Below are 13,867 nucleotides of genomic sequence, written 5' to 3' on the forward strand. Positions count from 1 at the left end.
CCTAGCAATGATAAGTGTGCATAGAAGGCCTTCTCTAAGCCAGTGATTAAATTATGAGTGAACCACTGCTGCTATCAGGGAAAGCTATACATCTCTGTGAAATGTAGCCGATGATAAGCCACTTTGCTGAAAAGTCAAAAATATTAAAAAAATATAAAATACCACATCTTATTTGAACTGTAGTTTCCGTGGAGGAGAAAAAAAAAGGATACAAGCCCAGTCTCATACTGCTTCATCACTTTCTTGAGAGTTTCTAGCTGTCTTTCCTCCTCATCATTCTTAAAAAGAAAAGAAAAAAAACCCTTAACTTTAAATTGCAGTGTGCCTTTAAAACCTTAAATGATCTTGTTCTGTTCCCTTTTGAGTACAAGTGCAAGTGGAAAAATAGATTAAAAAGTCACAAGATACTATGAAATTCTGAAAGTGTTCAGCAGCAGGATTAGTTTCTTGATCTAACTATATATTTTTAAATGCACAGACCACATTCCTATAATCTTGCAGAGTCTTTTAGTAATGGATATTTTGGTTGAACATGTGGGCTCACTGGATTAAAGCATCTGACAGCACTATAGGGTTGTCTGATAAGTGAAGCAGTATGCCATCACTATAGGTATAGTGCCTGTATGAAAGTATGGTATGGCATGGCATTTTGATTTTAAAATTAGGCATACTGATGTAATTAAAGATGCATTGACACAGGATAGATTTATTCAGAAATGTTGTATTATATCTGAGGCATCAAAAATTGTTGTTATGAAAATGTCTAATGCCACATTAAGTAGTGTATGCATCAGCCTGTTCTTTGTCTGCCTTCACTGGCAACTTCTGTTTCGGACTCTGAATATATTCTCACTCCTTACACGTGAAGCCCCAGAAACGTATTCTCTCCTCCCCACTGAGGCCATTCCATCCCTTTTAAACAATTATTAATTATTATTCATTATTTGTACTGTGATAGTACCTAGAAGCCCCAGTCATGCATCAGGGCCCCCAATGTGCTAGATACTGCACACAAACAGAACAAAAAGATGATCTTGCACCAAAGAGCTTACAATCTAAGACAAGAGACAACCGGTGGAAACAGACAGACAGATGGAAGAGTACAAGGAAACGAGACAATATTGGTCAGTACGATAGGCAGCAGTCACAACACACCAACTGTCAAGTTTTTGATGGGCATCATACAAAGGAGAATTTTAAGAAGGGATTTGAAAGAGAATAATGAGGTAGCTTTGTAAATGTTTAGGGAGAGTGCCTCCAAAGCATACGGGGCAGCGTGGAAGAAAGCTTGTTTGAAAATTTAACACGTGATGATGGAGACTGGTGTCACTGGCCAACTGGAGGTGAGCGTCGACAACTTGATAGCATATGAGAAGCACTAAGTTGGTTATGCATAAGTCCTGATGGGCCTTAGAAATGAAAACAAGCAGCTTAAGTTTGATGCAATGAAGAAAAGAGAGCCAGTGGATGGATGCAAAGAGAGGAATTACATTGTCAAGGTGACGAGCTAGAAAAGTGAGCTTTGCAGCAGCACTCTGAATGGGTATGAGCCAGGCAAGATTGTATTTGTCCTCTTCATCCACTTAACCACTGCCCACTACTACTGGAAAGATAGTGGATTAAATGGACAAGAGTTCCACTCTGGAGTTGCAGTTCCCATTATCTGTACTCCTACTGAGGTGATCCCTCCTGCATACAAGCCCCTAATTTTTCCATTCTTCTGAAGCACCATTTTTGATACCGACCAGTTTTCTAATAAAGCTCAGATTCTAGAACTGTCCAATTCTCTCCTTTGCTACAGTTCCCATATCTTGCATAAAATCCCCCTTCGCAGCCAAGAATCTCTCAATGCCAGCACTGTATAGGCCTGGTAAAGGGGCAGTGCTGGAAAAGGGACTAAGGGTATGTCAGGACATGTCAATAGTGGCACTGTAGAACACTCCACTGTGGCCATTTTGGGCTCCTTTGCCACTAGGCAAGGCTAATTTAGAGTAGCCAAGGAGTTGCTCTAAATTAGACCAGCAGTTGTTTCAGCCCACTCACCAGCCCAGAATCTGAAGGCCTCCTTCCCCATGTTGCACCTATGTGTGCTTTGCCTCCTGGAGGTGCAGCACACAATCTCACAAAAAATATTTTTATGAAGATCATGCACAGCTTACTCTTTCAGCTGTATATCATAAAGAAAAGAGAGAGAAAGACTAGCTCTTCTTAGATTTTTTAATCATCAATTTGATATGTTCCATGAAGCTGTTGCTTAAAGACTATAAATTATTATGCTTTTGCAGTCACAGGGAACTTATCAAATACACAAGAATTATAATTGTCAAATCTTTCTACAATGACCAAAAATAGTTTTTGAGGTCCAGGCTATAATTGCTACTGTTTTTCTGTGTGTCTATTTAGTCCCATTTGTTCTTGACTCCTGAGCTTTATAAATGTTCTCTCTCCTCCAATTCAAGCCCCTAGAGAAATGTTAGCAGTTAATATGGGCAATTACATGCATGCTGACAAGCTTTAAACAATTCTAGATGTTGTAACTGCTTTCTTAGTGTTGGGTTTCACAATCTAAAGTTGCCATCTTGGACAGTCAATTGCACACCAACACTGTGTCATTTGCCCACCTGGATTCTATAATCTACACATTTGCAACAATTTTTTGTGAAAGTCCATATTTAGGCACATGAATGAATATTTAACATAAATGTTCATGGGTACCATTGCTCCTTGACACTGAATATCTTCAAAGAAAGACTTATTTATAATTCTACCAGTATAATTCTTCCACTTTGGGGATTTGTAGTCCTAACCACTGGGGCTCAATATCTGGCTATTTTAGTTTTATTTGTGTATTTAATTGTAACATGTATTTTATTATTACCCTTATAAAATGTATCACAAGCCTTTTTCCTCATGTTGTACTTACCGAGTTGGAATCTTCAAGTAGTTTGATGACACGATTAAGGTCCACAGACTTCAACTGAATACACCACAAACAAATACAGTTCTTAATTTTTTTCAATATTTAAAAATGCTAAAATTGAACAATGTTAAATATGAACAAATAAGGACCTAAACTTTGAGGCTATAATTCTAGTGAGGGGTGCGAGGGATATCATAGATAATGAGACTCAGGCCTTGTCTACACTGCAGGATAAGTTGATGTAAGTTACGCAATTTTAGTTACATAATTTACATTACTGAGGTGTCTACACCGTGCTATGTCGACGGAAGACACTCTCGCATCGACATAGCTTCTGCCGCTTGTTGAGGTAGAATACTGAAGTTGACAGGAGAGCGCTCTCCCATCTTCACCAGACCTGATAAATCGACGCTGCTGCATTGATTGCAGAAGTGCTGATTTAGCCCACAGTGAAGACAAGCCCTGAGACTCTAGTGGTTTCGAAGTTACAATAATAATAATAATTCAAAATATAGAGTTTTCTTCTGATTTATATAAATGCCTGGATAGGAGTCCCAGATTTCCATTTGCATTCCCTCTACCCATACCACCTCCACAACCTATCCCTTTCCACAGTATTACTTCCTAGGCAGTCATTTCCCATTTTGTATTGATTGAGTTTGACGCCAGAAGAGACGACCAGAAAAAAATAGTCTAGTCTGACCATCTGCACATCACAGGCCACTAAACCCCACCCAGTTACCCCTGGATTAAACTGATGTGTCACAGCTGTTATGAGACTAAACTAGCATGTGCCACAAGCCCCTACAATGGCAAGGAATTGATTTGGTGAGACACACCCAGATGCAGCACTGAACCAGTTTACACGTGCTTCAATCTTCATCACAACCACACGAACTAGATTTTTTTTAAAAAAATTGAAAAGTCCACTTGGGACGAGCAGGAACCTTCCGTGGGCAAATGCCATCCCCTTGTACAAAAGCCAAGCTTTCATTCAGTCAAAACAAGCAACAACCCCCCAAACACGAACCAACTGTAAACGGATTCAGTACTGTCTGTCTGTCTTCCTCCGCCACCGAGAGCCCCCTCACCCCGCCAACCCCCTTCCTTGGCTTTGCTGCAGCTCGCAGCAGATAGCGGTGGGGTCTCGCGGCTGGTGTTCAGGGCCGGGTCAGATTCCTGCTGCTGCGGGGGAAAGCGAGGAGGAGCAGCTGAGGAAGGGGAGAGGCCCCGAGACCGGCGGGTTTTCCCCTGTCCTGGTGCCAAGGCCAGCAGGGGCTTCCTAAGGGCAGCTACAAAAGGCGCCTCCGCACGCAGCAGGGCGCACGGACCATCACCCAGGAGACGAGGTGGGGACGGGGGGTGACGGGGGCTGAGCGGATCATTCCTCCTTCCCCCTTCCCCCAGTGACCGTGCTTCGCCCCCGGCCCGCTCCCCTGGACCGCGCTGTTGGTGCCGGTCACCCTGGGTCGCGCCCACCTGGCTGGTCCGCAGGTCACTGTCCGAGGCCAGCTTCGGCCTGCGCTTCTCCCTGCCGGCCAGATGGGACAGGGCTGGGGATGGGGCCGGGGCGACTTCGGACCCGGCCGGCGAGGACATCGATGCGGTGAACGTCGGGGTCAGTGCAGGGCTCGTGCAGCAACCGCCACCTCCCTGTTCCAGCGCCGGGGCACCAACACAGGCCGGGCTCCGTTCCCATGGCAGCGAGGGAAGCCGCCTACGGCAGCCCCAGGGGGTCCGAACAGCTGCCAGGGCGCGTTCGAACGCGCGGAAATCAGAGCAAAAGCTCCCCCTAGTGGCCGGCACAGGGAGAGAACTGGGGGGAGAGGGGAAGGCTGCCACATTCAACCCCCCCGCCCCAGCAATTCCCTCGCTCACAGCACTTCCGTCCCCACCTCAACCCTCTCGCTCACAATACCTCCCCCTACACCTCAACCCCCTTCCCGGGTAGCCTTCTCCCTCACAGTGCATCCCTCCACCTCAGCCCCCCTCACAGCATGTCCCTCTTCCCCTTCCCCTGCAAGGAGTGGCTGGGACTGTGTCAGACCCACTCCCAGAAACCTCACCCAGCTGCAGGAAGTACAGCATCCTCCCCTGCTTCCTGCCCCCATTGCTCCTCAGCTGCAGGGGGAGTGGTCACTGTACTGGGAGGTGCTCTCCCATCCACTCACCACCTTGCCTCCGACCTCCCATGCCCAGACACCTCTGCCAAGCCACCCCATATGCCCAGAATACCCCTAGCCCTCCATACCCAAACCCCACCCCACTGAACCTCGACACCTGCATCTGGAGCCCCCTGCACCCAGATCTCCTGCCTCTAGACCCCCACTCCTGCACCCAGACCACCGCCACTGAGCTCCCTGCACTCAAACCCTGACCCTGAGCCCCACCCCTCTGCATCCCCCTGAGCCCCCACATCCCCATGCCACTGACCCCCAACTAGCTGCATCCAGACCCCCACCCCACCAAGCCCCACTCCCTCAGCACCCAGACCCCACTGCTGAGACCCCCACACCCAGACCCCTCTGCTGAACCCCAACCACCTTCACTTGGAAGCCTCTGCAAAGTCCCATTGCACCTACAACACCCTCCCCCCCCATGAGCCTCTGTGCATCCAGATCCCCGCACACCTAGAACCCCCACTGAGCTGCCTGCACCCAGATTGTCCCACATAGAATCCTCTCACCCCACACCTGGATCCCCTCACACTTGGATACTGCCTGGTTGAGCCTGCCTGCCCCACCCCTGGCATAGAGGGGCAGGGCCCCAGGGTGTTTCTGGGGTAGGCCCAGGCCTTGTGCTGTGTCAGGGTGCAACTTCACCACTGAGTCCGTGTCCCGGGGGTGAGGGTTGGGGGAGCTGCAGGGTGATCTCCCACCTTTGTGCACCCAGTGGCCTCTGCTCCCCGCTGCCATGCTGCAGCCTGTGCATTTATTTATTGAAAAATAAAACTTGCAGAATTTTGCAGAATTTTAAAATATTGTGTGCAGAATTTTTAAAATTGTGGTGCAGAATTTTTAATTTTTTGGTGAAGAATGCCCTCAGGAGTAACACTGTGTCCCTCCACCTCCACTACATATCACTGCCATGGCAACCCCCTCACAGTGTGTCCCTCTGCCTCCCCTACACATCACCCCGCCCACACATGGTCCCCCTCACACAGCCTGTTCCTCTGCCTCCGCTACAGATCAATGCCCCAGCCACACATGGCATCCCCTCACACAGTGTCCCGCCGCTTCCTCTACACATCAACCTCTCCCCGCACACTCGCAGAGGGCTTGTCTACAGTTGACAGTTATTACTGATTAAGTTAATATGTGAATTTAAAGGACAGTAGCTATTCCGGAATAAGAATGTCAACATGGGGACCTGTTCCTGTGTAACAATAATACCTAACTCTTATATAATGCGTTTCATCAGTAGATCTCAATGCTCTGTGCAAAGGAGGTCAGTATCATTTTCTCTGTTTTACAGATGGGGAAACTGAGGCACAGAGGTGACGGGACTTAGACAAGGTCACCCAGTTGGCCAGTGGCAGGAATAGAATGCAGGTCAGTTGGCCACACTCTGTAGACAAGCTCTGATAGATTCTGAAACTACAACACCCCCCCCCCCAACACACACACCTCTTCTGTTGTGTATATTTCCTACACTACACACACCTCTACCAAAACCTTTAGACCACACACGCTAATAGAACTGGACATGCTGTACCAAATTTCCCCTCTCCCCCACACTAACATCCCCCTACTTTCCCTGACACTTTCTGGAATCCGGGAGTCTAGCCCCTGCACACAATAATGGAGCTGGGGCCCTGACTCTTGCCAAACCTCCCGCCATACTGTGCCATGCACCCTCCACTACACAATCCTTCCCACTACCTGCACTAACAGGACTGGTTGCCTTATTTATTTTTCATTAACTATCCAATTAATTAAATTCTTTTTCCAGTCTGTGAATTTTTTCATGCCTTTATCCAGATTTTTTCTCATTTTCCTTATTTTTAACTATTTGGTGGATAATTTGGACAAATAATGTTCAGTCTGTTAGGTGTCTGCCATCTGCTCACTTCTATTGCTCGGTTATTGTGTGGTTATTCACTTCAGTTACTTGGTACTGTCCCTGACTGGATGACTGCAGCAGAATTCCTCATGGTGCATCATGAATACCCTTATTTCCATGCAAATGTGGTTACTTGTATGGAGAACAGATATTCTCCAAACGTTAGTAAACATATCCATTTGGGTGTATGCATTAAAATAGGCCAAACATAGTTGAACTGAACAATGTTTTTGTAGTATTCAGCCTGCTGTACAGCTGGGTCCCTGCACACTGTACCACTCCATCACCACAAGCACCATATGCACACCTCCACGTTACACATACTTCCCCAGCAGATAAATTACAATCCATCCCTTGCATTCCTTCACCTCATACAATGCACAGACTGCACTATGCCCAGCAAATCTCCTTTAAAGAGACAAATGCACAGCAGCTTGTTGCTTTAACTGGAGTTAATAATCACTTCAAATCAAACACAGTTCAGGTTGATTTAGAATAAAAGTAAAAAGTTTATTTAACAAAAGAGCTAGGTTTTAAGTGAGTTTAAGTAAAAGGACAAAGACAAAACTGTTACAAGCAAATAAAAGTAAAATATGCTTTCTAGTGGCTAAGACTTAATTCAACAAGCTATAGTCAGGGCCGGCTCCAGGCACCAGCTTACCAAGCAGGTGCTTGGGGCGGCCACTTCGGAGAGGGGCGGCACGTCCAGCTGTTCGGCGGCAATTCGGCGGACGGTCCCTCACTCCTGTTCGGAGCGAAGGACCTCCCGCTGAATTGCCGCCGCAGATCGCAATTGCGATCGCGGCTTTTTTGTTGTTGTTGTTTGGCTGCTTGGGGCGGCCAAAACCCTGGAGCCAGCCCTGGCTATAGTCTTGGTTCAAGGTAGATTTCTTACTTTTTCTTTCCAGCCAAGACTAACTTTCTCTCAGTTAGAACCTTCCACAGAAGTACTAGTTGCTGGCTTCCCTTGTCTTCCTAGGTGAAAGATCTTTGTCTAAGCAGGTTTGACACATATATTCAGTTCCCAGAGACTCTAACCGCCTTGGTTGACCCATCTTTCTCAGCTTGAAAGAGCTCTGGCTCCTTGTGTCTATCCAGTGATGGATGCCAGGATGGCTGCTTCTCTCTCCATATATCTTCCTAAACTCACTGTTTTGTCCCAAGACTCAGGATAACCTTATGCTCTTCTTCCCTTCTTGTGGACTTCCCATCTCCCTGCTGATTTGTATATAAATGGGGCTTCCATTGTTTTGTTTCCATAGTGCTACCTTTCTTCCTGTCTGAGGAAAAACCTGTTTCTCCCTGTGTTTGGTCACAAAATTTAAAGCATAATATCAGTGAGTATCCATTTTTTCTCATATATCATGAATACATACATTTCACAATGATATTAATCACCAGTGCGTCATTAGGTTTCAGAAAAGACTTTACCTGATACACTTTTATAATACAGCAATATTGTATACTGTCAGTTGATTCAATTCCTTTTCATTTGAAGTTCAGACCCCTGCAAGAGGCTCTCCCCCACACTGGCTTCATTGACAGCTTTGTTTACTTTTTATGTAAATATACCTTTCTTGTCTCTGCAGATGACCATGCTCATCAGACAAACAAATAAACATCCCTTTGTCTAAGGCAGTACTCCTGTTCTGGATCTCGGGGACAATGATAGATGACCAGAACCAATGCTCAGGCACAAACAGGAATGGATACTCAGAAACATGCCAACAACTATGGACTGACTTGACCAGCCAGCTTTAAACCAAAGAGATCCTCTCCTGCACATGTCTGTCCTGCTCAGTCTGTCTCTTAATTTACTCTTGGTTTCTCTGAGTCCTGGCTTCCCTCCATCCTTCTGGTTGCCCCCTCCCCTCACCCTGCTTCTCTCAGTTTACTCACAGACTCTGTTTCTCTTGATCTTTCTCCCTTAGGCTCTCTGCTGCCTGCCTCTGTCCCTCAACCATCTCCCCTCTTCTCCTCCAACTGTCACTTCCCCTCACTCTGAGGAGAGAGGCCACCTCCTCTCACGCTCTCAGAAGGAAGGGCTACTTCCTCTCCATAGAAAAGGGACAGTGCATTCACCCCAAACACACCCTAAATCATGTATCCCTATCCAGGGTCCAGTCCTTTTACCTTATTTACATCTGGTTCCTCCTTTCTTGGAGGGGAGTTCAAAAGATCCCAGACAAGTCCCACCCCCTTGCTACAGAGATGCTGCACCAGCATGCCCCCTCATGGCCAGAACTGGTATTTCAGTAGCTTTGCCTCAGTTTCCCTATGTCCTTTCTGGCTCAGTCTGGCCATTGGTGTGACTTGGCCCCCTGGTCAGGCCACATAGCAGAATCCAATGTCTTTCAGGGCCTGAGGATCTTATTTAAAGTCCGAGGAAAAACAGCATAACAACCAAATCGTCAGCCCAGGTGGGCTCAGCTGTTAGTCTCCTCTTCTTTGCAGCGTGGCCCCAGCTGCAATAAACTGTCCCAACATCAGCTCTAGTTCTTGGGCTTCAATCTCACTGCCCAGGAGCTAGCACACCCAGGGTTTTCCACAAGGCTCTAATCCCTGATCAGTTCCTGCTAGGCTCCTGTCATGTGATCAGGACATGGGCAATTGTACCTGGTAGTTGGAGCAGAAGTCAGGCCTAACAGTCAGAGCAGGCGTTGGTAGCCAGGAATCAGAGCTCGGGGTCAGAGCCAGGGGTCAAGAATGAGAGCCAGGGGTAGGGGCAGGTTTGGGGCTAAGGTTAGAACAAAGCAGGAGCTAAATCCACTATAGGCAAATAGTTTGGCAGCTACTCAAAGTACTGCTGGTGCTAGGCTTAAGAGCTGGTCTGCTGACTCTTGCAACCAATCAGCCAGTATAGTCAAACAGGCAGCCTACTACAGGCCAGCTGTGCTCATTAGGGGTATGTTTACACAGGGAAGAAAAACCCACAGCTGGCCTGTGCCAGCCAACTTTGGCTCACTGGGCTGTTTTGTTGCTGTGTAGACTTCCAGGCTTGGCCTGGAGCCTGGGCTCTAGGACCCTGTGGGGTGGGAGGGTCCCCTGAGCCCAGAAGTTTACGCAGCAATGAAACAGCCCTGCAGCCTGAGTCCCACAAGCCTGAGTCAGCTGGCATGGGACAGACATGGGTTCTTCTTGGCTATGTAGACATACCCGTGGTTGCCCGGAGACTGGCTCTGCTGTAAGCCCTGCTTTCTGACAGCTCCTTGCCCACCACAGACCACTTTGTCTACTCTACTTCCCCCACCAGCCCCCTATTGGTGGGCTTGCTTCCTTGTAAATCTAATCCTGCACAGGCGTAGCAAGGTGGGCCAAAAGGATGGAACAGAGTACCACAAGGTCCTTAAAGGGGCAAGCCACCTTGTTACAGTTAAAAAAGGTAGGGTTTCCCAGGGGTGGCAGAATGGGGGTGGCAGGTGCTAGTGCCCTGCAATGGAAATATTGTAGGGGCTGCCCCTATGTAAACTTGTGCATGCCCAGGGGCAGAGGCAGGGGCAGAAGTGAGAGCAGGAGCTGGATGGACTGAAGGAGCCACCCCGGGGCCCAGGATTGGCTGAGGAGCAGAGATCAGGACCCAGAGGGGCTGGAACAGGCCTGGGAGCAGGTAGGAACTCCCAGAACCCTAATTCTCAGGCTAGGTTCCCCACACCCTTCCAAGTCTCAGTACTTCCCCTCTAGGGTTGCCAACTTTGGTTGGATGAATTCTTGGAGATTTCATCACATGACATAATCTTTAATTAAAGATTAATCTTTAATTCCTGGAGACTCCAGGACAATCCTGGCAACCCTACTCCCCTATTCCCCACCCCATTCCTCTGCCTCCCCCCCATTCACAGGGAGTTTCTGCCCCCACCCTCTGAGGTTTCCTGTGCTAGGGTTAGGATTATAAAGGGTAGGACTCTCTAGGCCGGGGTTAAGGTTAGAAAAGTTAAAGCATCCCAGGCTAGGGTTAGGGTGACAAAGGGACCCTCCTTGGTAGTCGTAGCTTGGAGATTGCTCTAAATTATGCTAGGAGAATGACCTGGAATAGAGTGGACCTGGCTTTAGGCATGCAAAGGCCAATTTTACACCCTTCATCCCTGAGCTGCACTGTGAATTCTTCAGCTATTATATGGGATTTGGGCTATAACTCAAATGTTGTTTTTTTATTGAACATTTTTATCTATATTTTCCTCATACAGATTATCTTGATAATGCTTACAGGTTTGCAACTCATTTAACCTTGGATAAATCTGATGATATGAATTTTTTTGGACTGTTGTCCAGGCAGTCAATTCTGTGCTCTGTATGCTGAACTAAACTTTCTGAATTTCAGAAATAGATCAAAAATACACTGGAATATTGCAGCTTTAACTGTGTATGGTTTGACTGACAAATGTATGGAAACCATATGTAAATTGGGCAGCATTTTCTGTACATTATAAGCTTAGGTCATGAGACATTTACTGGTTGAGTGTTCCAAAGATCACACTGCCAGGATTCATTTGCTCTCACTGCAACTTCTTCATGAATCAAGCTTTTTTTACATGGGATGAAAGCAACATTGTACAGGGCTGACTAGAGGTTCTGCTGCTCTAGGCAAACATCAACCCCTACAAACCTGCAGTCAACCACACAAACATTTTATGAAATTTGCTATCCCAGACAACTGGCTTATATGGTAGAGCCATCTCTTTCACTGCAAATTGATAATAATTATCCTTTTTATAGTGTTTTGCAACAGAAAATTTTAATTCACCACATGCCACATACTTTACAAAGGTGGACCCTGAGAGGTTCCTGTTGTTACTGCACATAACTTTTCTGAGTGAGAAGACATTTCAGTGCGTTTTTCTTCTGAGCTCAATTTAAATTAAATAAAGCAATGAGAGGCAGTATAGGCTAATAGGTAGGGCACCAGAGGTCTATGCCCAGCTCTGCTACTAATCTACTGTTGACCTTGCTGAGCAAGTGACTTTACCTCTCTGCACCTTTATTTCCTTCCCACTCTTTGTCTGCTTTGACTGGAAGCTCTTCAGGGCAGGCACTGTCTCTGGCTATGTATTTGTACAGCACCTAGCACAAGGGGGCACTGATCTCAGTTGGGGCCCCTAGATGCTATTGTGATGCAAATAACAAATAAAAGCAATCACTATAATGTATGAGAAAATGGTGCAGGAGTTGAACAAACTAGGGAAAAACAGACACCAATGGTGAAATTTTCATCAGTGAGACAGGCAGGGCACAAGTAGAAAGAGGTGTGAAAATGTAATTTTGGACATTGAACATATCAGACATCTGTTTCATTGTTTGTAAGAGATGATTTTGTATTATTTGTCAGATCTCTTCTGCAGAGAAGCAGCAATATGGGGTGGTTATACAAGTTAACATAAACTTGCCAAGTTCACTGATTTGTGCACAGGAGAAATTGTGACTCTATTGATGTCAATGGAAGTTAAGTTACTGACTTTAATGTGTCAGGATCACTCCAATTTTTCTTTCCCCCTCTTGTCATAATTTTCCTTGAAACATATATAATGTTTCCAGAGAGGAGTGAGGGAGAGGAAAAGCTATTCATTTATTTTCCCATTGAAACACTCCTGCTTTTTCACACCCACAACCAAACAGGAAGAACACGAGCACTTGACAAACAAATTAAGCAGTCTCAGTTTTGCCTCAAATGTTTGTACTTTGCTCCTGAAAAATGTACTGACTATATTGCTAGTATTACAGTGTTCAGTTTGTGCAATTTGAAGAGAAGAGGCGTGAATACTTGTAATAAGGCATGGGGCAGCCTCCCGCAGTGTATTTTAAAAAAAATAGCTGTCATCCAGCCCATTCCAGAGGAAACGAATTTGCTCTTCAGAAGCATTTTTATGAGCCCCACAGCCATGCCCTCTCTACTAGAGGACATATTAATCAAAGCACAAATGCATGTTAAAGAAAGGCAAAATAAAAAAAATTAAGTTGAAATTTGAACAAGTCAAAATATTTGATATTAAGTTTTTATTGATCTTTGTGTAAAACAGATTCTATGGAAAAATATGTGAAAGCACTGCCAGTCATTTATAATAGCCCTGTTCAGATAGACAACACAAACAGTAGTTGACAAAGTTGGAGAACACAACTACAGAGAGGACTGTCAAGTAAGTATTGCACAGAGGAGACTCATAATATGTTCACTGTGAAACATTGTCAGCAAGGCATGAGAAACAGTATACAAAGATTATGGAGATCATTGTTTAAATTCGTTCAACGTGTCACTCATTTTAAAGGTAGCAATCTAGTTAACTGAAGCAGCATCATGTAGTGATAAAATATGATAACTTGAAAGTTACTTATTACATTTATAGGAAATAGTTATAAGAACTAGGATGAACATCCAATAAAGGCAAAACTTTTGTACTCAGAGAAGTACTGTTTGAAAAGAACTACTCATATGCCTCCACTACCACTGAGTCTATTCACCTGAACTCTTGAAAATATCATATTGAAGAAATCAATCAATCTAATATTTATTTGCATGATATTTCTGATTTTTGCTTTTATCAGACTTAGAAGAACTCAGGTTCCTAACGCTATTCATACATTGTGAAATTCATAGCTACTCGGGAATAAACAACAGCTGCCTTAACTGTTCTTTCCCATTAATGCTATTAGGGCTGCATTTATAGCTAATTACACATTGAACATGTACAAGATATTTTATAAGTGATTTACCAACAAATGAAAATACAGTTGCACGTTCTCATGTTGGCACATCACATGCTATACAATGTTGGAACAAAATTCAGACATGGCACCAGTACACTGTAAATGTAACATTGTCACAAACTAAGTAAAGAACTTAAAATACAACCGAATCTCAAAATAATTTACCTATTAAAAATCAAATTTCAACAA

The 13,867-nt window shown here is 45.3% G+C and overlaps 1 protein-coding gene across 1 annotated transcript in view; it reads right to left on the reverse strand.

Moving 5' to 3' along the window:
- Nucleotides 1-4,519, reverse strand: part of CFAP69 (cilia and flagella associated protein 69) — a 40,754-nt gene extending 36,235 nt beyond the window's left edge. Inside the window, exons 1-3 of the mRNA XM_065399518.1 lie at nucleotides 4,400-4,519; nucleotides 2,924-2,977; nucleotides 213-278 (exon numbers count right to left, since the gene is read on the reverse strand). Of these exons, the coding sequence (XP_065255590.1) occupies nucleotides 213-278; nucleotides 2,924-2,977; nucleotides 4,400-4,519 (240 nt within the window). The remainder of the gene's footprint in view (nucleotides 1-212; nucleotides 279-2,923; nucleotides 2,978-4,399) is intronic.
- Between the last annotated feature and the right edge of the window lie 9,348 nt (nucleotides 4,520-13,867).

Source organism: Emys orbicularis, chromosome 2, assembly GCF_028017835.1.
Source record: "Emys orbicularis isolate rEmyOrb1 chromosome 2, rEmyOrb1.hap1, whole genome shotgun sequence".
NCBI lineage: Eukaryota > Metazoa > Chordata > Testudines > Emydidae > Emys > Emys orbicularis.